The 26,489-nt window shown below is 36.5% G+C and overlaps 2 protein-coding genes across 3 annotated transcripts in view; both read right to left on the reverse strand.

The window, feature by feature from the left end:
• On the reverse strand, nt 1-26,419 carry LOC144955843 (mannose-P-dolichol utilization defect 1 protein-like). 2 transcript variants are annotated; one of them, XM_078886043.1, is made up of 7 exons: nt 26,151-26,419; nt 22,156-22,221; nt 20,218-20,350; nt 18,924-19,128; nt 17,308-17,514; nt 9,164-9,220; nt 1-1,535 (listed from the first exon to the last, which is right to left on the reverse strand). In XM_078886043.1, the coding sequence occupies exons 1-7, from the start codon at nt 26,263-26,265 to the stop codon at nt 1,368-1,370; spliced, it is 951 nt and encodes a 316-aa protein (XP_078742169.1). In that variant the 5' UTR covers nt 26,266-26,419; the 3' UTR covers nt 1-1,367. The 2 variants fall into 2 exon arrangements, with proteins under 2 accessions (XP_078742169.1, XP_078742168.1); XM_078886042.1 differs by having other exon boundaries at nt 520-808; nt 26,151-26,407.
• LOC144955846 (uncharacterized) overlaps nt 1-26,489 on the reverse strand; it is a 340,128-nt gene that overhangs the window by 103,129 nt on the left and 210,510 nt on the right. The window lies entirely within an intron of this gene.

Raw genomic sequence — 26,489 nt, forward strand, 5'->3', positions numbered from 1 at the left:
TTTTTTTTCTTTTTTTTTTTTTTTACCTTTTTTTAAATTTATTTCAAACTTTATTATTCATCAATGAAATAAAAGACAAGTGGGAACCAGTTGGCTTCAGGCATCCCTCCTTAGTCAGACAAAAATTGTTAAAAATGAACATAATGTATTATTATTTATAAGGGGAAATTGAATGGGACCTTATCAGAGTCATTGTTTTTTAAAGAAATCCTTGATTGAAGTCTGTCTTGACTTCCTGATGACAGTGTCTTCAACAAAGCTTCTTATGTCCTCCAATTGGTAAAAGCGTTCACTGACGTATTCCCCCTGTTGTCGTATCTAGTCCTGTGTTATCTCTGTTCCTCACCGTGCGACAAGGCCTAAAATTTAGCAGTTTTCCTTCATGATTGTTCCCGTGTGAAAAGGCATTGTCCCTGTTATAGCCGATTTGGTTCAAGTGAGGCCATGCTATAACCGATAATTTTTAATAGAGACAAAGATAGGTAAAAACGGGGATTTGAAAAATCCCTGTTATACCCGATCCAGTTATAACCGGGCCTGTTATAAACGGTTTCCACTGTTAGACCTCGAACATTTTAACATCCCTGGCAGGTATCAGTATCAGTGAAAGAGCGTACAAGTCCAAGGATCGAAGTTTTATTCACAAGGATGAGCTAAGTTTTCTCCAGTCTGCTCCGGCTCCGACTTCAAGGGGGGTCTGAGTCCGAGATTGTTGTTGTGGTAGCATCGTGGCTGACAGAGAAGATAGAATGAGTTTGGGTCTTGGCAGGTCTGAGAATGGCGGTAAACGTGGACCATCGGCAGTTGTCTTTGTCAAGGTTAAATACATGAAAAGCGAAAAGGACGGAAAAGAAACTACGTGAATATGAATTATACGGTGGACCAGGGATCATATAGATGTCAATGTCAGTTTTCATTGAATCTTAGCAAGGTCCCGTTACTAATAAACTGAAAACTAAACGGGGCTATGGATTCTCAGTTTCACTTCAGAATATAAAAATTTAATTTAATTTTTTTTTTTAACTCACTCAATCCTAGAGACTTTTGTTGTTTTTCAAAATTGGAAAAAATATGCATTAAAAATGAGCATTCACAAAGATAGTTTTATTCAACTATCATTAACATGCAAAAACTAAAAACATTAGCTTTGATACTACGCCTATAATATGTCTCAGAAAAATGTAATAAATTATAGGCATGGGGTAAAAGTAACTCGGGTAAACTACGGGTATAGTCGGTGTTAGGGTTGAGTGAGTTAATAGAGTCGTTTATGCACTTTTGTAACATTATGCAATTCTACGAATCCAACTATGCAGTACACAGTACAAGGTTTGTTATGTCCAAGTCCAAGGACGTTGTTGTATTATTCAGAAGGATTTGCTAAGTTTTCTCCAATCTGCTCCAGCTCCATCTCCGACCTCAAGAGGAGACTGAGATTTTTCTGGCGGCAGCTTCGTGGCTGACATAGAAGACATAATGGGTTTGGGGCTTGTGTCTGGAGGAAATCGCGGTAAACGTGGAGGACCCTCTTTTGTCTTTGTCAAGAAAAAAAAAAAAAAAAAAAAAACAGGAAAAATAAAAAGAATGTAAAAATATGAATTATAAAATGTTCAAAATGGAATGTTAGTACTCATTATATCTGAGCAGAATACTAATAAAATAGAGTTATTATACTTATAGGGTTCATGGATTTGCTGCAGTTGAAATTTTAAATACACGTAAAATATCAGACTTCCAACCATGTACGACTTTTTTTTTAAATTGGCTTATTTTCTACGAAATTGTATCCTGTTTTTGCTTATTTTCTTCGAAAAATGCTTATTTTCACTGGAGTCTAGGAAAAAAAAACAACCTAAATCCATAACTTCAAATCAACTAGGGAGACCACAGCAGAGTGAAAAAACGTCAAAATGTCAAGTTAATAGAAGGAAGATGGCCTGAATCTCCTTTGACTTTCTACAAGTAAGTAGACTGCCTGGCTACCCATTTTTGAATTAGTCCTACATCTCACCATCATCCGTCTTCCCAATGGCTCACGTACATGATCCTTTCAAAACCGAGGCATTTTAAATGAATGGTGATGATAGGTATTTGGTATGTCATGAGCAGTAACTACAGCTTTCCTTTGTATCTTCCTAACATGCAAATTAAACATGTTCACAGTTTGTAGAAGAATGGGGCACAACTAAAAAGGTTTAAGAAGGGCATACAAGTACAAGTCATTCTGTTTCGGGATCATTTGCTTGCTTTGCCGAAATTTCACCTGGTATAATATATCAGATTCTGGGATTTTGCGTTCCTAGGATCATGTGCTAAATAAGAATAAGCCAATCCTTGTTTTGTTTTCGTTTTAAGGGTTTTACGGCACTTGCACACATTTGGGTCATATCAGCGCCAGTAAAAAAGGAAAAAAATGGGATATATAAAAAGTTCTAGAATTACAATTAAAGCAACCAAGAAAAGGTAAGACAAAAGGGAATTGGTTCAAGTAAGAAACAGGTGTAGAATCCAAGAGCACACTAACAAAGTACTAAGTTTGAGATCATTAAAAATCTCATCCAGACACAAGCACAGGTCCCCCACTCAAATGTTTTACAAATCGTATATAATAACAAGAAAACATAATACAATGCATAACAGAGAGATGATTTACAAGGAAAAATATATCATCTCCCAAAACTAACTATACATTTGACTGTTTCCCTCTTAGCTAGAGTATCCGGCCAGGGCCAGGACAAAACCAAGTAATCTCATTCCAAGACAAAGACAGAGAGTGAGTTGGAAGACATATATAAGGGGATAGAAGACACAGTAAGTGCCTCACTGCCCACTATGGGAGGACATGAACCCCACCCAGAGGCCAGGCCTCAAGAACATCTAAGGCAGCGATCAATGAAATGAAAGTTGGTTTAACTGATCCTCTACTAATTTATTTGGGCAACAGCTTCAACCATCAAAAAATAACCGCCCTGATGGGGCAAATATCCAACTGGGTAAAGCAATAAAGTCTTATGGTGTGAGATGCAGTGCTTCCTCCAAGAAATTGTCAAAAAGGAGGATTTTTTTTTAGAAGCCCGACGAAGGCGGGCAATGCTCCCCCAGACATTTTTTTTAAAATTGACATGCAATTAGAGCCATTTTGACATGAAAATTATGATTTTTGTTAAGCACTCCAATAACCTTCTGAGGAGCAAAAAATTGAAAGAAAAAAAAAAAAATTTCTTGAAATTTTCCGCGGATATTTCTCTTGGTTTTTGACAAGTGCGGATTTTTAACGGATCATTAAAAATGCGGAAATCCGCAAAAAAGCGGAAAAGAGGAAGCACTGTGAGATGACAATTGGCAAAGGTGGTTTTCTTTTGTTTTGAGAAGTTCTTTTCTTTCAAGTACCTCTCAGTCTCACTGTCTATTGAGATGCCATTTCGATCCTTGGTATTGTAATTGAGACTGAAACCCATACCAAAGGCTCCTTTGAAGGTGCAAGCATTTGGCGTGACAAATTTGGAAATAATATCCACCATCACTTTGTACATGGATTCATGGAGATTTTGTATTCTGGAGATTGAAAAGGGGTCAAATAAATTACAAGCAAACGAGAGGGCCAGGTCCTGGCAGTCTCAGAGCAAAACAATAAATGGATGGATTTAGCCTAGATAGACCACTCCCCCCCCCCCCCCCCCCCCCGGTGTATTTGTTATAAAAATCCGTAATAAAATACGGAAAATCGTACTGGTTGGCAAGTCTGATGTGTGTGCACTTTTGTTAAATGCATTTTCACAACTTCATCACAATACTATATTCATTCCCCCAACTGGCCAAATGAAACAAAATTTCTATTTCAAACAGTAAAAGTCACCTGTTAGACATCTTTTTTTTTCCCCCTTTTCTTTTCTTTTTTTTTTTCTTTTTTTTTTTTTTGTATTAGCATTCTTACAATACCAATCATTGCCAAGTACTTATTCTCATCTGAGTCAAGTGGGTTGATGCATTTGAAGTGTCTTATCCAAGGACACGAAGAAAAAAAATACAATTATCAACTGAAAAGAGATCATTTACAAGAGGGAAAATACATCTCTGTAAAAAAAATATAGTTTTGTTTTTTTTAAAGAGTTTTACGGCGCTTGCAACACATTTAGGTCATATCAGCGCCAGTAAAAAGGATGAAAATTGGATAATAAAAACATTCTAGATGTGCAATTAAAAGGACTTGAGGAAAACGTAAGACAATAGGGAATGGCTCAAATAGGGAACAGATGTAGATTCCAAGAGCACACTATCAGTGTACTAAGTTTGAGATTACATAAATGTTTCACCCAGACACCAGCACAAGATCCCACTAAGAGAAATACACTCAAATGTTTCAAATCATATGTTAATAATAAAAAAATAACAATACATAACAGAGAGATGATGTACAAGGGAAAAAATATCATCTCCCAAATCAATAACTTTACATTTGACTGTTTCCCTCCCAGCCAAGGACTCCGACCAGGGTCAGGACAAAACCAAATAATCTCATTCCAAGACCAAGACAGAAAGCAAATTGGAAAATAGCTAGTATAAGGGGATAGAAGACACGGTAAGTACCTCCCTGCCCACTATGGGAGGTTGGGAACCCCACCCAGTCAAAAAATATAAATCCACATGTTAAAGTATTTGCCTTACAGGAAAAACAACCAACAAAACTATGCAGGATCTAGGCAAAACCAGATGGTTTCTCTTCCTTTAAAGAAACACAAAAACGCTACTGTAAAAGACCAATGAAATAAAGGGGTATTGGGGGGGGGGGGTAGCTGGGTAACGATACTTTGGGCCAATGTAGAGTACACCAACCCATGGAGACCAGCTTTCCTCTCTGTTGACAAATTCCAAACTCCCAAAATCAAATATAAGGACAAGCACCTCAAATGGAAGACATTTTTTTCTTCGGAGATGATACCCACTGAAGACGTGGACGAAAGCCACAGAAAAAAAACGTCTTGGCCATATAATGTGAGTGACAATTTATATTTTATATATATATATATATATATATATATATATATATATATATATATATATATATATATATATATATATATATACATATATATATATATTATATATATATATATATATATATATATATATATATATATATATATATAAATAAACTAAAACATTGATCAGTAGGTTTTTTATCAGAGCGACAATTTACAATACAATGTATCATGAAAAAGTAACGACCATAAATTGCCTATTAATTCCCTTTTCGGATAAGGTCAATGGCTTGTGCGTGCTACTAGCTAGTGCAAATCTAAACAAGGAGAGAAAGCAACGAGGAAAAGGAATACAGATATAGGAGGCTAGGAATACAGATATAGGAGGCAAGGAATACAGATATAGGAGGCAAGGAATACAGATATAGGAGGCTAGGAATACAGGTATAGGAGGCAAGGAATACAGATATAGGAGGCAAGGAATACAGATATAGGAGGCGAGGAATACAGATATAGGAGGCAAGGACAGATATAGGAGGAAGGAATACAGATATAGGAGGCTAGATGATACAATGCCAGAGTGACCTCTCAGCCATCCATAGGGGGTTAAAAGACCCCCCCCCCCCCACCCCTTTTTTTTCTTCTCCCAACCATCCTAGACAAGAAGAAAAGAAATATTTCATGGTCATGTAGGTATGGCAACTCATTTTATTATTTCCTCCCTCACCTTTCTCTATTTCAACACAACACAATATCATTTCAATATAAAGAAGATGGAAAGTGTATAAATTGATAACACAACTGATATGTTTTGTTTTGTTTTGTTTTGGAGGGTTTTACGGCACTTGCAACACATTAAGGTCATATCAGCGCCAGTAAAAAGAAAGAAAATGGGATAGTAAAAAGTTCTAGAATTACAATTAAAGCACCCAAGAAAAGGTAAGACAAAGGGGGATTAGTTCAAATAGGAAACAGATGTAGATTCCAATAGCACACGATCAATGTTGTTGTTTTTTTATTTTAAAATTTAGCTTTATATAGCGCAATATCCACTAAATGTGCTCAAAGCGCTTTACAATGTTCTTAGTTTGAGATCACTAAATAACTCATCCAGACACAAGCACAGGTACCCGCCAAGAGGAACACACTCAATTGTTTACGAATCACACATGTAAAAGGAAAAATAATACAATACATAACAGTGACATGATTTACAAGGAAAAAAATATCATCTCCCAAAACTAACTATACATTTGACTGTTTCCCTCCCAGCCAGGGTATCCGGCCAGAGCTAGGACAAAACCAAGTAACCTCATTCCAATACAATGATATAGGGAGGGGGGGGGGGTTTAGAAGACCAGTATGTACCTCCCTGCCCACTATGGGAGGTCAGGAACCCCACCCCACAACTGATATAGATTATGATTCACAGAAGACCAGTATGTACCTCCCTGCCCACTATGGGAGGTCAGGAACCCCACCCCACAACTGATATAGATTATGATTCACAGAAGACCAGTATGTACCTCCCTGCCCACTATGGGAGGTCAGGAACCCCACCCCACAACTGATATAGATTATGATTCACAGAAGACCAGTATGTACCTCCCTGCCCACTATGGGAGGTCAGGAACCCCACTCCACAACTGATATAGATTATGATTCACAGAAGACCAGTATGTACCTCCCTGCCCACTATGAGAGGTCAGGAACCCCACCCCACAACTGATATAGATTATGATTCACAGAAGACCAGTATGTACCTCCCTGCCCACTATGGGAGGTCAGGAACCCCACCCCACAACTGATATAGATTATGATTCACAGAAGACCAGTATGTACCTCCCTGCCCACTATGGGAGGTCAGGAACCCCACTCCACAACTGATATAGATTATGATTCACAGAAGACCAGTATGTACCTCCCTGCCCACTATGGGAGGTCAGGAACCCCACCCCACAACTGATATAGATTATGATTCACAGAAGACCAGTATGTACCTCCCTGCCCACTATGGGAGGTCAGGAACCCCACCCCACAACTGATATAGATTATGATTCACAGAAGACCAGTATGTACCTCCCTGCCCACTATGGGAGGTCAGGAACCCCACCCCACAACTGATATAGATTATGATTCACAGAAGACCAGTATGTACCTCCCTGCCCACTATGGGAGGTCAGGAACCCCACCCCACAACTGATATAGATTATGATTCACAGAAGACCAGTATGTACCTCCCTGCCCACTATGGGAGGTCAGGAACCCCACTCCACAACTGATATAGATTATGATTCACAGAAGACCAGTATGTACCTCCCTGTCCACTATGGGAGGTCAGGAACCCCACTCCACAACTGATATAGATTATGATTCACAGAAGACCAGTATGTACCTCCCTGCCCACTATGGGAGGTCAGGAACCCCACCCCACAACTGATATAGATTATGATTCACAGAAGACCAGTATGTACCTCCTTGCCCACTATGGGAGGTCAGGAACCCCACTCCACAACTGATATAGATTATGATTCACAGAAGACCAGTATGTACCTCCCTGCCCACTATGGGAGGTCAGGAACCCCACTCCACAACTGATATAGATTATGATTCACAGAAGACCAGTATGTACCTCCCTGCCCACTATGGGAGGTCAGGAACCCCACCCCACAACTGATATAGATTATGATTCACAGAAGACCAGTATGTACCTCCCTGCCCACTATGGGAGGTCAGGAACCCCACTCCACAACTGATATAGATTATGATTCACAGAAGACCAGTATGTACCTCCCTGCCCACTATGGGAGGTCAGGAACCCCTGCCCACAACTGATATAGATTATGATTCACAGAAGACCAGTATGTACCTCCCTGCCCACTATGGGAGGTCAGGAACCCCACCCCACAACTGATATAGATTATGATTCACTTACCCATCGTCATAATCATAGTACATAACAGTTGCACAAAATCATACACCCAAAAACACGACTACCTTGTTTTGTTTTGGGTTTTTTATTATTATTATTATTATGGGCAAGAATAAAATAGTTTTAGCAAGAAGGTTAAAAGGCATTAAGGGAGAACCTTGCCTTCAATCGAATGAAGAGAGTTGAAGTTAGAGTCAATATCTTCAAAATTACTCAAGTTGAGGTTTTAAAATAAAAAAAATTTCAATAAATTTGTACTTTTATATTGCGCAATATCCACTAAACATGCTCAAAGTGCTTTACAGTGTGGTCCCTGACCAACAGTTACATGTAAAATGTAGGCCGGGACATGATGCCTGTTAGGCGATATTACACTTTTCTCAGAAAGAGACAACGCTGTTAACGGCCAGGTACTCATTTTACACCTGAGTACGGTGAGAGAATGTGAGTAAAGACCCTTTTCCAAGGACTATGTACCGAGTGAGGCTTGTACCCTGGACCTTCCAATCTGAAAGCGAGTGTCATACCACTAGACCACATAGCCGCGAGGTGGTTGTGGTTGACAGGAGAACAAAATGAGCTTTTATAAAGCGCAATATCCGCTAACCGTGCTCAAAGCGCTTTACAAGGGGACCCTGGCCAACAGCAACATTTAACATGTAGGACTGGACATGACGCCTTTTTCTTTTAGGCGATACTAAAATTTCTTTTCGGACAGAGACAACGCTGTTAACGGTTAGGTACTCATTTTACACTGAGTACGGTGAGAGAATGTGAGTAAGGAGCCTTTTCCAAGGACTCAACTAATGTGCGCTGAGTGAGGCTCGAACCCAGGAGCTTCCAATCCCAAAGCGAGTGTCATACCACTAGACCACATAGCCGCACATAAATGACAGGACATAAAAATAACCAAAAAATAAACCAATTGGTCAAATTTAGGTGGGAAAAAATGCCTCAAACAAAACAAACAAAAAACAACAAATGTTAACAACAATCAAATAGAAAACTTGTAATGAAAATGAAACTTTAAAAAAAAATACAAAAAACATATTAATCGCAAATTTTGTGCAAATTTTGCTGTTTTTAGCTTGCAAAATTTGGGATTTCGCTCGCAAAATTTGGGATTTTTTTTTTTTTTACAAAAAACTGCCATGTCAGTACAAAGCAAAATAAAGTGGCAAAGATAACTCGTCTACCAAAAATAAATCCAAATAGAAACAAAGCACCAGCAACTCTTGAACACAAGACTTACAAATGGATGAATTCTCTCCCCTCCACCTAAACTTTGCTCAGACAAAAGCTTAAGTAGCTGAAAATAACAAAATGTCACAAATTTTGATTTCATTCATTCAATTATTTTTTGTTTTACATTAATTTATTCAAACATATAAAAAAGAAAGACAAATAAAACTATTATATAACAAAATAAACCACTAAATAAGCTCCTCCGTCTCCAAAACTGTGGGTTTCCGCATTTCCGAGGAAAACCATCAGCATTGAACAATTACAATACAATGAGAAGAATAAAATGGACAAAAACAATAAAGTGTTTGATTTGCAATGTATATTAATAACAAGAAAAATTATATTAACATAGGGCTTATGCATGGTGACTATCATTTTCTTCTTTTTTTGGCGCTTTACAATCTTAAAAAATATCTCTTGATGATGGAACAACTCACATTTAACACACACAAAAAAAGAGACATTCTTACTGTTAGGTGGTAACGTAATTATCATTGGACGAATACAACGCTGACTCACACCAGCGGGACCTCAGAATTTAACGTCCATCTCCGATAAAAACAGGAAAATGTATGTAAAATTCCTATCCTAAGGGATACGATCAAGATACAATACTCTCACGATTCTAGCACGCTCTCAGTTAAAGCCAAAAGTGTGCTGGAATCCGAGCGTGCCGAAATCTGAAGCTCATTGGAGGTAGTAGCTTATTATATCGATAAAATTCGGTCACCCACCCCCCAGCATGCCCTTATTGCAGAGAACGCACTGGAATTTGCGTGCTAGAAATCCAGCGAGTACCTACTATATCTAATTAATACTCGAACCTCTTTCAGGTCGGTTTGCGGGTTCAAAACTCTACCACCTCATCAAAGCCAGTGATTTATTTACTTACTCCACTCATTCTCTTTCATCATGGTTTAGCCGTTTTAAATCTCACTGGTTTTCAATGTATGTGGAATGGCATACTCATAAATATCTGGATTTATGACTTGAAAAGAAATTACTCCCCTTCTTGGTGAAGGTAAAAAAACATCAATTTAATAATTTATTAACACAATTATACTCTCTTTCATTATTTCTTCCTTAGTTTTTTCCCCCCCCCCCCCCCCCCCCTCATTCCCTTACTCTCCCTCTCCATCACATTCCCATCTCCAACAACATTTCCTTTTTGTACTATCAATATTTAAATATCCGTCACTGCTTTTAACCAGCGACTTATTAACACTCGCGCCAGTTGAAATAATGTGTGTAAAATGCCTTAATCGAGGGCACCGTGTCCACACTAACGTTTTGTCACTGCGATCAATCAACATCAATTGGTGCTATGCGTATAGATAAAATATTCACAACATCTGCCAGCTGGCTATAACGTACCAACACACAAAACAATGTGTAACCTTAAACGTTTATAGTCTGATTGATAGAATTTAGTACGAACCAATCATCAAAACGACTGTTTAAAAACAATAACAACGAGCTGAGTGACGTCAATGTTGTTCATTCTATATCTTGACTGTATTACAAGACAAAAAAAATTGGCCCATTCGACAACAAACACAAGCAAAAAATAAATTTGTGAATTTATTTTGTGTTATTTCAAGTCATCACAACAGCATTTCTTTATCTGAGTATTGGCATGAGGCAGGTTTCTCTTTTTCAAAAATTAATTTGATGAAGATGAATGCATGATATAAATAAATCAGATGGATGTATACTATACAGACACAAATGGATGGATAAATCTAGATTACTATTATTATTATTATTATGTATTATTATTATTATTATTATTATTATTATTATTATTATTATTATTATTATTATTATTATTATTATTATTATTATTATTATTATTATTATTATTAATATTATTATTATTTTTTTTATTTTATTTTATTATTATTATTTTATATTATTATTATTATTATTATTATTATTATTATTATTATTATTATTATTATTATTATTATTATTATTATTATACTATTATTATTATCATTATTATTATTATTACTATTATTATTATTATTATTATTATTATTATTATTATTATTATTATTATTATTATTATTATTATTAATATTATCAATTAATATTATCAAAGCTAAATAACCAAAACTCATTGTGAATTCGACAATGTTCGGGACATATCTCAATTGTTTTAAATACCCGATCTATGGTTTGCAGTACACGTAATGTGATCTCTATGTGTATAATATTATGTACTATCATCATCAACATCACCATTTTTTTTTTGTTCAAATAACACCACATATGAGTAAAAGAGGCAGGAATGATTTATTATGGAGGACTATCCTTGAGAAACAACACGTTTGGTTTTTTTAAAATGAGCTTTTATATAGCGCAATATCCACTAAACGTGCCCAAAGCGCTTTACAATGGGGTCCCTGGCCAACAGCAACAGTTAACACTTAGGACGGGACATGATGCCTATTAGGTGATATTACCATTTTTCTTCGGACAGACATAACAATGTTGTTAACGGCCAGGTACTCATTTTACACCCGAGTATGGTAAGAAGAGAATGTGAGTAAAGAGCCTTCTCCAAGGACTCAACTATCCGCCGAGCGCGGTTCATTACTCTGGTCTCAGAATCCATCTGAATAATTTTGAAATTTTTTATTTTTTTAAAAATAAACCTGTCCAGGCTGCCAAAACTAAAAAGCCAGGAATACAGAATAAGACTACAGATGTGGACTTTTAGCTTAAAATTTAGGAATTATTTTCGAAAGTCAAATAAATGTACAACTTTAAAAAAATAAAATTAAATTCAGGGGTGAGAATGACTGGTCACAAAAAAGGAGGAAATTTTTCATCGTGAAGATCATGACCCATCCATGCGACCATAACCTATAAATTTGAATTTCACTAAAATTTACTGAGATGTGATCCAAAATTTGTCTCGAGGCAATTTCTAACACGACTCGGTGGAATTTCAAAAGTTGAAAGTGTAATTACAACATTTGGTGGTTGTAGCAGGGATGATGGTGGTTGTAGTAATAACAGTGGAAGGGATGATGATGTGGTGGTGGTTGTAGTAATAGCAGTGGTAGGGATGATGTGGTAGTGATTCTAGTAGTAGTATGGATGATTGTGTGGTGGTGGTTGTAGTAGCTGTGGTAGGAATGATGATGTGGTGGTAGTTGTAGTAGTAGTGGTGGTAGGGATGATGTTGTGGTGGTTGTAATAGTAGTGGTGGTAGGGATGATGGTTTGGTGGTAGTTGTAGTAGTAGTGGTGGTAGGGATGATGTTGTGGTGGTTGTAATAGTAGTGGTGGTAGGGATGATGGTTTGGTGGTGGTTGTAGTAGTGGTGGTGGTAGGGATGATGTTGTGGTGGTTGTAATAGTAGTGGTGGTAGGGATGATGGTTTGGTGGTGGTTGTAGTAGTAGTGGTGGTAGGGATGATGTTGTGGTGGTTGTAATAGTAGTGGTGGTAGGGATGATGGTTTGGTGGTGGTTGTAGTAGTAGTGGTGGTAGGGATTATGTTGTGGTGGTTATAGTAGTTGTGGTGGTAGGGATGATGGTGTTGTGGTGGTGGTTGTAGTAGTAGTGGTGGTAGGGATGATGATGTTGTGGTGGTTGTGGTAGTAGTGGTGGTGGGGATGATGGTGTTTGGTGGTGGTTGTAGTAGTAGTGGTGGTAGGGATGATGGTGTTGTGGTGGTTGTGGTAGTAGTGGTGGTAGGGATGATGGTTTGGTGGTGGTTGTAGTAGTAGTGGTGGTAGGGATGATGATATGATGGTGGTTGTAGTAGTGGTAGTAGGGTTGATGATGTGGTGGTAGTTGTAGTAGTAGTGGTGGTAGGGATGATGGTTGTAATAGTAGTGGTGGTAAGGATGATGTGGTGGTGGTTGTAGTAGTAGTGGTGGTAGGGATGATGATATGATGGTGGTGGTAGTAGTGGTAGTAGGGTTGATGATGTGGTGGTAGTTGTAGTAGTAGTGGTGGTAGGGATGATGGTTGTAATAGTAGTGGTGGTGGTAGGGATGATGTGGTGCTATTTGTAGTAGTAGCGGTGGTAGGGATGATGTTGTGGTGGTGATTGTAATAGTAGTGTTGGTAGAGATGTTGATGTAGTGGTTTTGGTGAATGTTTTTTTATTCAGTGATGATAATAGCAATTGTCAAAAAGGAGGAACATTTCTCAGTCTATCGATCAAACACAAGCAAAGAAACCTAGTAGTTAGTCAGCTTATAAATACAACCCAAGAATCTCTCAAATTTAAAGCCATAGTCAAAAGGTAAAAAGGAAAAAGATTAAACTAAGCCAACCACCATTGCTTTGTTCTAATATATCATCTCTATATACCAGATGATTTAATGTGGTTGCGAAAGAAAGAGAGAGAGAAGAGAGAGAGAGAGAGAGAGAGAGAGAGAGAGAGAGAGAGGGGGGGGGGGAGGAGAGACTTCTTTACCAGAATAACTTATGTATTGACCTTTTGAATTCTATATCCAAAAAAAAAAAAAAGAAGAGGAAGAAAAGAGAAATAGAAAGAAAGGCAAAGGGGGGGGGGAGAGAGAGAGAGAGAGAGAGAGAGAGAGAGAGAGAGAGAGAGAGAGAGAGAGAGAAGAGAGAGAGAGAGATTTAAAAGCAATAGGTACCTACAACAAGGGGAAAAAATCCAGACCCATTTGTCCCTCCCCTTCCCCTTCAACCATCAACTAACTAATCAAAGAACACTACCTACTGGTCTTCTGTGTCTATTGTGACATCTGGTGCCATACTGTCTGGCCCAACGTCATAAAAACGGACCGTCACTAAATTTCACGAGACTGAGCACAGGTGTCAAAATATGACATAGGACATAATGGTGATTTTGTGGTTTTGAGGAAAATGTTTGACACGGCAAATTTGAAAAAGGAGGAAATGTGATGGGATGGGCGGAGATAAACTACCATTTAGGCGGAAATCCGCCTTTAGGCGGAAGATTCTCAGCCCTGTAAATTAAATAAAAATCATTATAAAGTGACTTTCATTTTAAATTCAAGAAATAAGAATTGTTGTAGTGTTTTTTTTAAAAAGATTTTGATACTCAAACTCAAACAACAATCAATTTTGATCCTTAAAAAATAATGAAACATCAATAATGAATCAAAGTCTCGGTCTTGAAATCGGATAGAAATATGCCATAAACACGTTGCATTAGTGAACATTACTAAATCATCTAGTAATGAAATTAAGGAATAAATTGGATGTAAAAAGATCCTGGCAGTATTCTTTTTAAAACCCTAAAAAAAAACTTTTTTTAAAAACAGGAGTTGGCAGCTCTGTATTATCAATGTCTGACTCTGATCAATAAGGATTAAAAGTAATTTCATATTTGTAACTCCCCACTCCAAACTCAGGCCTGTCTACTACTACGAAAAATTCGCAGAAATACGAAATTTTGACTCCAATTTCAAAAACTCATGAGCATCTCAAAGTCATTGAAACTTTTGAAAATGAAAGTTGATGCCAAACTACACAATTTTATGGATTTTAATTTTTTTTTTTTAATCCATTTTTGGGTATATTGCTGATTGGTAAAGTTAACTTTAGCAACCACTATTTCTATCTCCTTAGAACTTTTATATTTTAAAGTAGGCAAGTCTGCAAAGTGGTACTAATTCTGTGTGAATCAGATGACTAAATATTGTTTGTTTGTTTGTTTTTAAGGGTTTTACGGCGCTTGCAACGCATTTAGGTCATATCAGTGCTAGTAAAAAAGAAGAAAATAGAATACTTAAAAGATTATAGATTTACAATCAAAGCAGCCAAGAAAAAGTATGGCAAAGGGGAATGGTACAAATAGGGAACAGATGTAGATTCCAAGAGCACACTTAGTTTGAGATCACCTAAAATTCTCAACCAGACACTAACACAAGTCCTCATTGAGAGGAACACACTCAAATGTTTACAAATCATATGTTAAGAATTTTTAAAAATAACATTACATGAGAGAGACGATTTACAAAGAAAAAAATATCATCTCCAAAAACCATAACTATACATTCGACTGTTTCCCTCCAAGCCTCCCAAGAACTCTGGCCAGGATCAGGACAAAACGAAGTAATCTCATTCCAAGACAAAGACAGGAAGTAATTGGAAAACAGATAGAGGGAGATAGAAGACACAGCAAGTAAGTACCTCCCTGCCCACTACGGGAGGTCGGAAACCCCACCCAGATGCCTAAATTAAATTTGAAGTCAAAATCATGAGACTCATAGATGGCCAGACAGGATTTGTCCTGAACAAGTAATTGGATTCAATAGTCTGATGTCACATTGCCCAGCAATGGCGGCCATCGTGGGTCTAAACAAAGAAAATCGATACTTTTTATTCTTCATGCTTCGCTAGAACTTTTCATATGTCTTGTGATCAGAATGTGTAAAAGTCAAAACATGATCAGATTTATAATGGGTTTTTTTCCTCTGGATACACTTTTATGCTCATCGGAGAAATATTTCATAAGGGCGTCCACCATTGTTCCGATAGTTTAGAGCCAGTTACTAACTTACCATGCGTCATTAGGAAGGAAGTGACGTTACGACTATTGAAGCCTATTAAGGCCATATGGGACCAAATCGTCTATATATTAAATTGCTTCCAAAACATACAGGTTTAAAGTGAGACAAAAACAAAACAAAAACAACATAAACGGATTATGGCAGCTCAGAGAACATCACAAATGACAGCAGCTCGTAAAAATCACAGGTACAGCAGCCTTAACTATGAGTGATCAAAAGAGGTAACTCCAATTTCAAAACAATTTGCCATGACGATAAGTATGATACATGTAAGACTGTGACGAAATTTGTGAGCATTCATCACAATGTCCTAACACAGTTTTGATGCATGGAATTACACTGCAACATTTTGTGTAATGTACAGATTGTTAAATTGCCAATGTTGAAAAAGCTTGGACCACGTTCATGATTTGAATGCCTGATTATCTGACGCGATAAGCGTGCACAGAATATTGCTTTAGAATCAAATTTCAACATGTATCGAAGACTGACCAATTTTCCACGTGAATATAAAATCTTTTAAATTCATCTTATATTTTTTCTGCAATGAAAAAGGATTACTCACTGGCCATTTGTGACCCTTCGCCTCATAATGTATTAAGTCGGGATGGTCAATATGTTGAAAATTGAATTTATAGCCAGAAATATCAGACTTGTGTTGAGTTTGTATGTTTTATTGAGGAGAGTGGATACCATATTTATTTAGGGTGCTAATGCCAACAATTTATATTTTTGACAAGTTTAACAATTAATTCTGCTTTTAATCATATGGTTCGTTCTGACATAATACCGTTTTGAGACGATGGGTCACATTTGTTTGCTTAGTTTCATTTTTTTTTTCGTTTTGACTAAAACAATAACCCTGGAAATCAATATCACATCCAGCCTATAATGAGCAAAAGTGACAGGAATGATTTATGGACTTTCATTGGGAAACCACACAGAAGTAAATTACTCTGGTACCAGATTCCATCTGATCAATGGTGATATGAGAAGAGCTAATGTTTTAAATTTTGGTGAATTGAAAAAAAAAAATAAATCATTTAATAAATCTTTATCAAAAAAAACTATTAAAAAAAAACACGTATCCACCAAAATCTGAATAGAATAACCCTGCTAGGTGAAATGTATTATAGGCTGCCTACATCAATATAACAAATTTTCAGAAAAATAAACAAGAAAAAGGATTTAATAAAAACTTGGTAAATAAGTAATTTGAATCAATCACAGGAGGTCTTTTCTTTTTCTTCAGTGATGAACAGGAATGATTTTTTTTTAAGTTTATGCTACAAACAGTGAAATGGTACACAGGGAAACTTCTAAAAAATACATAAAATTCCCATTTACATTAAATTTCTTTTTTACAGGGATTGGTTTAATCTACCCTGACTTTTTTTTTAAATTACACATATGTATCAATTGCTAAATTGTTTGCCATTATTATCTTTTTTTAAAGTTTTTTAAAATTAACTTTTACAACTTGAATAAGTGATATTTTTTTTTCTAATCAAAATTTTCCTATGAAACATACCCCTAACTTATTGGATCTATTTTTCCTTTACAAATCTTTCTTTTTCTTATTTTTCTTCTTTTTATCACTAGCAGCAGTCGTCTGCCCTACCGGAACGTTCCAATAATAGACCATCTGTAAAGTTATGATAATGTTGAAGAAGGTGGCCACGACGTAGCTGGCTATCATGAGAGCGTCTCCCGTCTCCTGGATAGAGGTGAAGATTCTGGCGGTGCTACCCAACATCAGCATGAAGACGGTGATCACGGACAGCTGACCAGTGTGACCGTTGCGGAAATTGGTTACAGCTTGAATCAACTGGATGGAGTAAAAAAAAAAAAGACAAAAAATTTTTTTAAAGTAGAGAAACAAAGTTACGCTGCATGTAAAATAATATAATCGCATTATTCTCGTAAGTGTAAATTTTGCTGCTCGAAATGTTCATTTGATCTGTTTTTGTAATTAAATTGAATCTTACATTCTATTTTACATTATCATTAATTTATTCTCATAAGGGGCATGACTAGAATACTGTATACTTTCTTGTTACAAAGACTAGCCACCTCAAAGTTGTAAGTGACAATTAGCAACAAAGATTGCAATTCTGCCTCATCATGGTAAGACAACTAAATTGCATGTTTTCACTTGGCCCCGCGTAAACGAGAGTTGGCCAAGGTAGCTGTAGGGCTGTTTGGATATTTGTAAGAATGCTATACAAAAAAACAGCAAAGACAGCCTAATCGTAAACGAGAGTTTGACCAAGTGGCTTGATTGGATTGTTAAGAATGCTAGTACCAAAAAAACAGCCAAAGACAGCCGTATCGTAAACGAGAGGTTGACCAAGGTGGCTGTGTTGGATAGTGGAAGAATGCTAGTACCAAAAAAACAGCCAAAAGACAACCGTATCGTAAACGAGAGGTTGGCCAAGGTAGCTGTGGGCTGTGTTGGATAGTGTAAGAATGCTAGTAAAAAAAAAGAAGAAGCCAAATCCAAGACGCTGATCGCTAAAACGAGTGAAGGTTGGCCAAGGTAGCTATGGGCTGTGTTGGATAGTGTAAGAATGCTAGTACAAAAAAAAAAAACAGCCATATCAGTTCTTCATGATATAGAAATACTATTACAACCAATGTGACCTGTGGGGAGAATCAAAAATCAAAGAGCAATTTTTTATTTTTTTTAAAAAGGACCTTTTTTATAAAGAGGTTGTGATGTTCGATTGTATAACAAGAGCTATGTAACAAATGGCTGTGAAGATGGTAGCGTAACATCAAAAATCCAAAAGACTAGACAACAAGGCCTTGTATATAATACTAATAGCATGGTCACAGCTCCATATAGATAGTTCGAAGATGACGTCACTCAGGTCTTTGTTATTGTTTTTTGCCATCCGCGTTTATGAGTTATGCTCTACTGAAACTGTATTACTGATATAAACGTTCATGGATACACAATTTGTGTGTTGGTTCGTTATACTTCCGGATGGCAATGCTATGAGCTTCTTAGCCAAGCGCATACTATCTATAGAAGGAATGAAATTGACATCACTCAGCTCTTTGTCATTGTTTTTAGCCAGATCGTTTCTCACTACATAATATCAATCAGACTATAAAACGTTACAAAGTTACACACAGTTGTGTGTTAATTGATACATTATATCAGGCTGGCGGATGGTGTGAGTATTTTACCTAAATACACAGCATCAATATTCCCAAATAAATCCCACCCACCTTGGAGACGATGACCAAGAATATGTTTCCCGTCTGCAGCAAGGCCAGGCAGCTGAAAGGGGCCAAGGGGGACATGAGGAATCCGCACCCCAAGGTGAAGGACAGCAAAAAGACGGCAGCCTGAAGGGCCTTGTTGGAGAAGAACAGCACCATCATCCCGATCAGGGCGGTTTGGACGGAGAGAAAGAGGCCTTCTCCATAGGATCTGTGTGATGTGATGACAGATGAGATGAGAGGAGATGAAGAATGATCAGAATTAAATCTATCATTGTTTTCATGATTGTGTCTCTCGTACATTTTAATATTATTGTTATTATTATTATATTTATTATTATTATCATTATTATTATTATTATTATTATTATTATTACTGTTATTATTGTTATTATTGTTATTATTATTATTATTATGTCAAAACCTCAAAGTACTTAAAAACAATACATGTTACAACTTATCTAATCACAACTCATATAACATATTATCATTATTTTTATTATTATCATCATCATCATTATCTTTATGATGATGATGATGATGATGATGATGATTATGATATAATATATATATTATATTATTATTATTAATTATTTATATTATTAATTATATTATTATTATTAATTATTAATTATTATTATTATTATTATTATTATTATTATTATATTATTATTATTATTATTATTATTATTATTATTATTTATTATTTATTATTTAATTATTATTATATCATTTTTTATTACTATTATTAACATATTAAAATTACTATTATTATCATAAACTTAAGTCTGTGCAGCCACCTCATTTACCTACGAGGAGGACCTTTCTTTAGCTTCAATAAATAATTAAACTAATCATATCACCCCTTTATTTTAGTTTTTTTTTAAACCAATCCTATTGGTGTTTTTGATAAAGCTACAAATGGACAATACCAAAAAAAAAAAGATGGAAACAAAAACTGAAGATAAGATTAATAAAGATTTAAAAGAAATTCAAAAATTTCAAAATTTAAAAAATATACAGCTAGAATTCTATGAATCCTTGATTTGGCTATGAATTATTATTATTTTTATTTTTTTCACTTAAAATTGATAATTCATATTGTAAAGTGCCCAGAGCTTGTGTTTTACACGAGATTGAGCGCTGTATAAATGTGTATTATTATTATTATTATTATTATTATTATTATTATTATTATTATTATTATTATTATTATTATTATTATTATTATTATAGAACAATCCTAAATCAATTTTAAAAATATCTTTGTAAAAAAAAAAAAGATAATTAAACTACATACGAGAAAGGAAATCCATTTCGAGCACTGTATACGACTGTGGAGCATACCGCTGTCATCTCAAAGATAACTGAGGCTATACTGATACCCTGTCCACTTTTTGCATTCCAAATTTTGAACACCTGAGGCATTTTGACTGAAAATAAATATTAGAATGTATTAGGATGTAAAATGTCGAGAAAAAAAACACACTAAGTTTCTTGAAGCCAGGAGAGAGCCGATAGCTCAGTTGGTAGAGCACTCGCTTCACACGTAAAGAGACTGATATTGATCCCAGGTGAAGTCAAGATTTTTTTTCTGATGTTTTTGTTTGTTTTTAAGGGTTTTACGGCGCTTGCAACACATTTAGGTTATATCAGCGCCAGTAAAAAGGAAGAAAATGGGATAGTAAAACGTTCTAGAATTACAATTAAAGTACCCAAGAGAAAGTAAGACACAGGGGAACTGGGAACAAATAGGGATCAGATGTAGATTCCAAGAGCACATCACCAATGTACTTAGTTTGAGATCACCTATAAGTTTCATCCAGACACAAGCACAAAATCCAATAAAGAAGAATACACTCAAATGCTTGCACTATACATTAAAAATAACAAATATAGTAACACATAACAGAGAGAGATGATTTACAAGGAAAAAAATATCATCTCCCAAAACAATAACTATGCATTTGACTGTTTCCCTCCCAGCTAGGACTCCGGCCAGGGCCAGGACAAAACCAAGTAATCTCATCCCCAGACAAAGACAGAAAGCATGTTGGAAAACATATATAAGGGGATAGAAGACACAGTATGTACCCCCTGCCCGCTATGGGAGGTCAGGATCCCGACCCAGGATGTTTGTGTTTTTTTTCTGAGCCCTCTCTCCACCAAACAGTGATTGGGTGACTGGGTCTGTTAGATCTCATGGAAAGTACTTTGCGATAGACGAATGTCCTATCCAACGGGTATCGAGCAATAGATATTGTCTGTGTCACGATATAAAAACTGGGATAAACTGCGGCTCCATTGGCCTAATAGCCCGGAAGAACTAATTATTTCCTTGAAACCACTGGCAGTAATAAAATAAATAAAAATAAAATTCCCTTTATTCATCCTATAGGGAATGAGATTAGCGGAAGAGTAGCGTCCCTTGATTGGACGTCACCTTACAGAAAGAACGTCAATTTGGTTCTCTCTCTAATAATTTTTCCGTCGGTGACGTCACAGATTATGGGTGACGTCCAATCAAGGGACGCTACTCTTCCGCTAATCTCATTCCCTATAGGGGAAATTTTTCTCAAGGGTCTATTCCAAGGGAAGACTGGAATAACCCAGGCGCCAGTCGCAGTGCAGCACCAAAAAAAGTGAACTAGGGCGAGGTGACTTGCTCAAGGCCACACAAAGCAGCAGCGGGTGATCGAACTCTGTACCTTTCAGGTACAAAGCAAAGACCGTATCGCTGAGCCGCGCTGCCCCCTAACAAAAAAAAAAAAAAAAGATCAGGTTAGAAAATAAAATAATATACCAACATGGAACAATTCATGCTCAAATTTCTCCCGCAGTAGATTGCCAAAAAAAAACAAAGAAAGAAAACAATGATAAAATATTATATTAGTATGTTAAAAACTGAAAGATGTGAGTAAAAATCAAGTCACATTAAATAACGGATGAGTGGTGTAAAGATTCAGGAAGTAGAGTGCCTGTGGAACTTACTCAAAAGCAAATATTTTTTCAGAGATGTATGGATAAAAGTAAAATTAACCTTATATTTAGTTGGTCAAGATATTGATTAATATGTGTCACTTATGACCAGATTGATGTTTGGAAATAATCTTATACTAAGAATTATAGCCAACAATATAATTTTCTTCTTTAGAGTTTTGCATGCGTGTCAATTTTTTTTTTACCACATTTATTATTTTTACAAGGAAACATAACTTGAGAAAAAGCAAAAACTTACCAACAAGAGCTCCAAGGATAATTGCGTAACCTAAAGCTTTGCTGATGACAGCCTTCAGACATGGCACTGGGGAACAGGAAAACAAAACAAAATTTAAGCGTTGCTAAAAAATGAAACTATGAACAACAACAACAATAATAATAATAATAATAATAATAATAATAATAATAATAATAATAATAATAATAAATAATAATAATAAACAATAATAATAATAATAATAATAATAATAATAATAATAATAATAACAATAATAATAATAATAATGATAATAACAATAATAATAATAATAATAATAATAATAATAATAATAATAAAATAATAATAATAATTAATAATAACAATAATAATAGCCGAGAAAATAAAATAGAATAATAATAAATATTATAATAAGGATAAAACATGGTTAAAGTATACTGATGACAATGATAATGACAAATCAATGAAAGAAAAAAAAAATGAAGAAAACAATAAGGACAGTAGTAATATATAAACAAATCTATAAAGAAGCTTTTAAAAAAATTAAAGGAAATCTTTTTCATAATAAGAAAATAGGCAGAGAGAAGTTCAAAAAAAAAAATTAAAAAAAATTGTCCCTGCTGAGATTTGAACCCAGGACCTTCCAAAACCAGAGTCAAACAGTTAAATCACTAAGCTACAGATCCACCCAACTTGTGGAGATATTTAATCATATCTATTAAGTTTAAGAAAAAAAAAAATTTATATGAGATATGCAACTTTCATTTTATTTTAAATTAAAAAATATTCAAGTTTTCCCTTTTACATATTTGTGATTATCGTTACCAATACGCTGGAATGTTACGTAATGTGCCGCTCTAACTCTATTAGTAATTAGTATTCAAGCGATATCTAGTGCCGCATTAGGTGTCGTTCTATTATTAGAGCGATATCTCTAGTCACTTTGTTTCTAGAATTATGAATGAATTTATTTAATAAGACTCCTTTCGAATTACTGGAGACAAAATATCCCAATGTGGACATGAGCTAAGATAATTGTTTGGCCTGCTGACTGAGATTGGATTGCGATACAATAATTGTAATTTATCTATGCATGCTACATTACAAAAAAAATTATTATTGGGTCATTCAATAATTGCAATGACGCAAGTTCAAGATTAAAATATATGAGTAGCTATGAGTATTTACTCAAACGATGGAAAGAACACTTCCATGAAGTGCTCAACAGACCACCCCAGTACTTAGACCACACCTGAACCCTGGAGAACCCCTCAATATTGATACAGGTGAAATCACAAAGACGGAGATCCGAAGGGTACTTGGCAGTCTGAAAAATGGAAAAGCTGCTGGCACAGATAACATCCCTGCTGAAGCCTTGAAAGAGGATGGAAACATAATCGTGGATCAACTCCACCACCTGTTCAATTTGATCTGGACAAATGAGAAAATACAATCTGATTGAAAGGAGAGCCTGCTGGTAAAATTACCCAAACATGGTGATCTGTCCCAGTGTGACAAGTGGAGAGGAATCACCTTGTTGTCCATACCAAGCAAATTGCTCACAAGAATCATGCTTGACAGAATGAAAGTTACTTTGGACAAAGCACTACGAGATGAGCAGGTAGGCTTCAGAAAAGAGCTGTCATGCACAGACCAAATTGCAATTCTAAGAATCATTGTTGAGCAGTCGATTGAGGGGAAATCATCCCTATATGTATGGTTTATAGACTTTGAGAGAGCATTTGACAGCGTAGATAGGGAAAGCATCTGGAACATCCTCCACTACAGTGTGCCAGAAAAGTTTATAAACATCATAAAACGACTTTATGATTATGATGGGTTTTCCCGCCAAGTCATCCATAATGGTCGACTCTCAGAGGATTTTGATATTACCTCAGGAGATAGGCAAGGCTGTTTGCTGTCCCCACTTAAATTTCTTGTGGTATTGGACTGGTTGACAAAGACAGCATATGGCAATTCCAAAAATGGCATTCAATGTACATTTTCAAAAAGACTTGAAGACCTTGATTCTTTTGAATTGGCAGTTGACCTAGCCCTCCTCTCACACCGCCTACAAAAAGACATGCAGGCAGAACAAAGTCAGGGCCAGACTTGGAGAAGAAGCCTTCACCAAGATTTGTGCGCCTCCAATCTGCAATGAGGCAAAGGTCTGTGCCAAGGACAAAAAAAAAGATAGTGGCTCTCGTGTTTGAGAAATCATTGAGGGAAGGTGTTCTTCCTTCAGACTGGAAAGAAGCGCAGGGCACACCCCTGTTTAAGAAAGGAGAAAAGAGTTCATCAGGAAATTATCGGCCTGACAGCCTTACAAGTGTGATATTCAAAGTTATGGAAGGAATTGTTAGAGACAGTCTGATTGACCATCTGACCTCAAATGAACTGTTATCAGGTTGCCAACATGGCTTTGTGTCTGGGCGTTCATGTGTAACCAACTTGTTAGCTACCCTAGAAGACTGGACATCTCTATTAGACAGTGGGTCTTCCGTAGACGCCATTTACCTAGATTTTTCAAAGGCATTTGACTCTGTCCCGCATGAGCGCCTAAAGGTAAAACTGAGGGCACTTGGAGTTCAAGGTGCAGTACTTGCATGGATTGTTAATTTTCTTACGGGCAGGCATCAACGAGTTTGTGTTAACGGACAGTTGTCTGATTGGGCGTGTGTAAGGAGTGGGGTGCCACAAGGCAGTGTGCTTGGACCATCACTTTTCGTAGCATTCATCAATGATTTACCAGAGACTGTATCAGGCTTGTGTTCTATGTATGCAGATGATACAAAAGTGTATGGTGAGGCTGACAGTGAGGTTGATATAAAGAGACTTCAGAGTGATCTTGATAGTTTGGTCGATTGGGCTGATACTTGGCAGCTAAAGTTGAATGCCGACAAATGCAAAGTGCTCCATTTAGGCAACAAAAACCAGAAAGCAACCTACAAAATGAGAAAACATGGGAGTGAGGAGATAATTGATTTACAAGAGACAACATTGGAGAAAGATCTGGGAGTTCATATGGACCCAGAGCTCAAGTTTTCACAGCATTTGGAAAGGCAGGTCAACAAAGCTAACAGAATGCTTGGACTGATAAGGAGATCTTTTGACTATCTTGACTGTGACACTATGAAGTTAATGTTTGCAGCTTTGGTCCGACCACATTTGGAGTTCGGAAACTGTGTATGGGCACCTTATCTTGAAAAGGATAAGAAGCTTATAGAGAGTGTGCTTAGGCGAGCAACAAAGGTCATTGGTGGACTCAAGGACTTGAGTTATAAACAGCGCCTGAAAAGAGTAGGACTGCCTAGTATGGTCTATCGACGTTTGAGAGGTGATATGATTGAGACCGATAAGTTCACACATTGCTTGTACGCGACTCAGGATAGGCTGTTCACAGTAGACAAAAAATCAGTCACCAGGGGCCACTCATATAAACTTCTGAAACCCAGAGTTAAAACCACCCTTTGACAGAACTTTTTTACACAGAGAGTAATTGATCGTTGGAACGCATTGCCAGCAAATGTCGTTGAAGCGCCGAGTGTCAATGCTTTCAAGAATAGATTAGATGCTGTGATGGAAAGTTATGTGCATAGTGTAGAAGTGCCTCCCACCCAAAATAGCTATGATCAAAAGATCAGTAGAGAAAGTGTAGTGTAGGCTAGCCCCTGATCACAAGATCAGGTAGGGAAATGCATTAGATCAGTTGTGAACAAGACATTCAGTGACTGGAAAGACTCGGCGACAGGCCAGTGGCCTAATCAAGCGACGTCGATACCTTCTATTCTATTCTATAGAAGAGTGCTGTTGGGGCCCTTTGCCTTTGATCCGCCAGGAGCCAAGAAGAGACCATATATAAGTCGTCTATGAGAATGAGTATTTAGGGAAAACGAGAAGAAGAGGTCATTTTCCACTAGCTAGAATGTTTGTTTACTGAATTGTTAAATATCAAATGGAAATGTCACCAAGTCGGTGAATGAATGAAATGGGATGGAAAATAACACTTAACTTACCATGCAAAAAGTTGAACTCGATAAAAAATTCATCAAAACATTTGTCAGGCACGAGAAGCTGAACCCAGCTTACAAGAACCGCTGGTATGATAGGGCTGGTCGCGTTTGCAGCCATATTGAAGTCAACTCGATATTTATTATGTGGGAATTGTGTATGAAGTAACAGATAGTATAAATGCACGTCTACGTGCACAGGCAAAGGCAAGAGAGATGCACACCCCCAAGTCGCCAGAGATGATTGACAAAAATCAATGACAACGATGACGATGAACCGCTGAACTGTGAACTGTGAACGGTAGACACTTGACAGTCGACAACGTCAATTTCTTAGAGTAGTCT

This window comes from Berghia stephanieae, chromosome 10 (genome assembly GCF_034508935.2).
Source record: "Berghia stephanieae isolate SIO BIC M18660-M18661 chromosome 10, UCSD_Bste_1.3, whole genome shotgun sequence".
Lineage (NCBI taxonomy): Eukaryota > Metazoa > Mollusca > Gastropoda > Nudibranchia > Aeolidiidae > Berghia > Berghia stephanieae.

Bases quoted from the DNA above. Each gene is read 5' to 3' on its own strand.
- LOC144955843 (XM_078886043.1), bottom strand. From the start codon at position 26,265: ATGGCTGCAAACGCGACCAGCCCTATCATACCAGCGGTTCTTGTAAGC. The intron at 19,129-20,217 runs GTATGTAGTTTA...CACATCACACAG, and splicing joins CGAAATGGATTTCCTTTCTC to ATCCTATGGAGAAGGCCTCT. The intron at 17,515-18,923 runs GTGGGTGGGATT...TACTCCATCCAG, and splicing joins TCTTGGTCATCGTCTCCAAG to TTGATTCAAGCTGTAACCAA.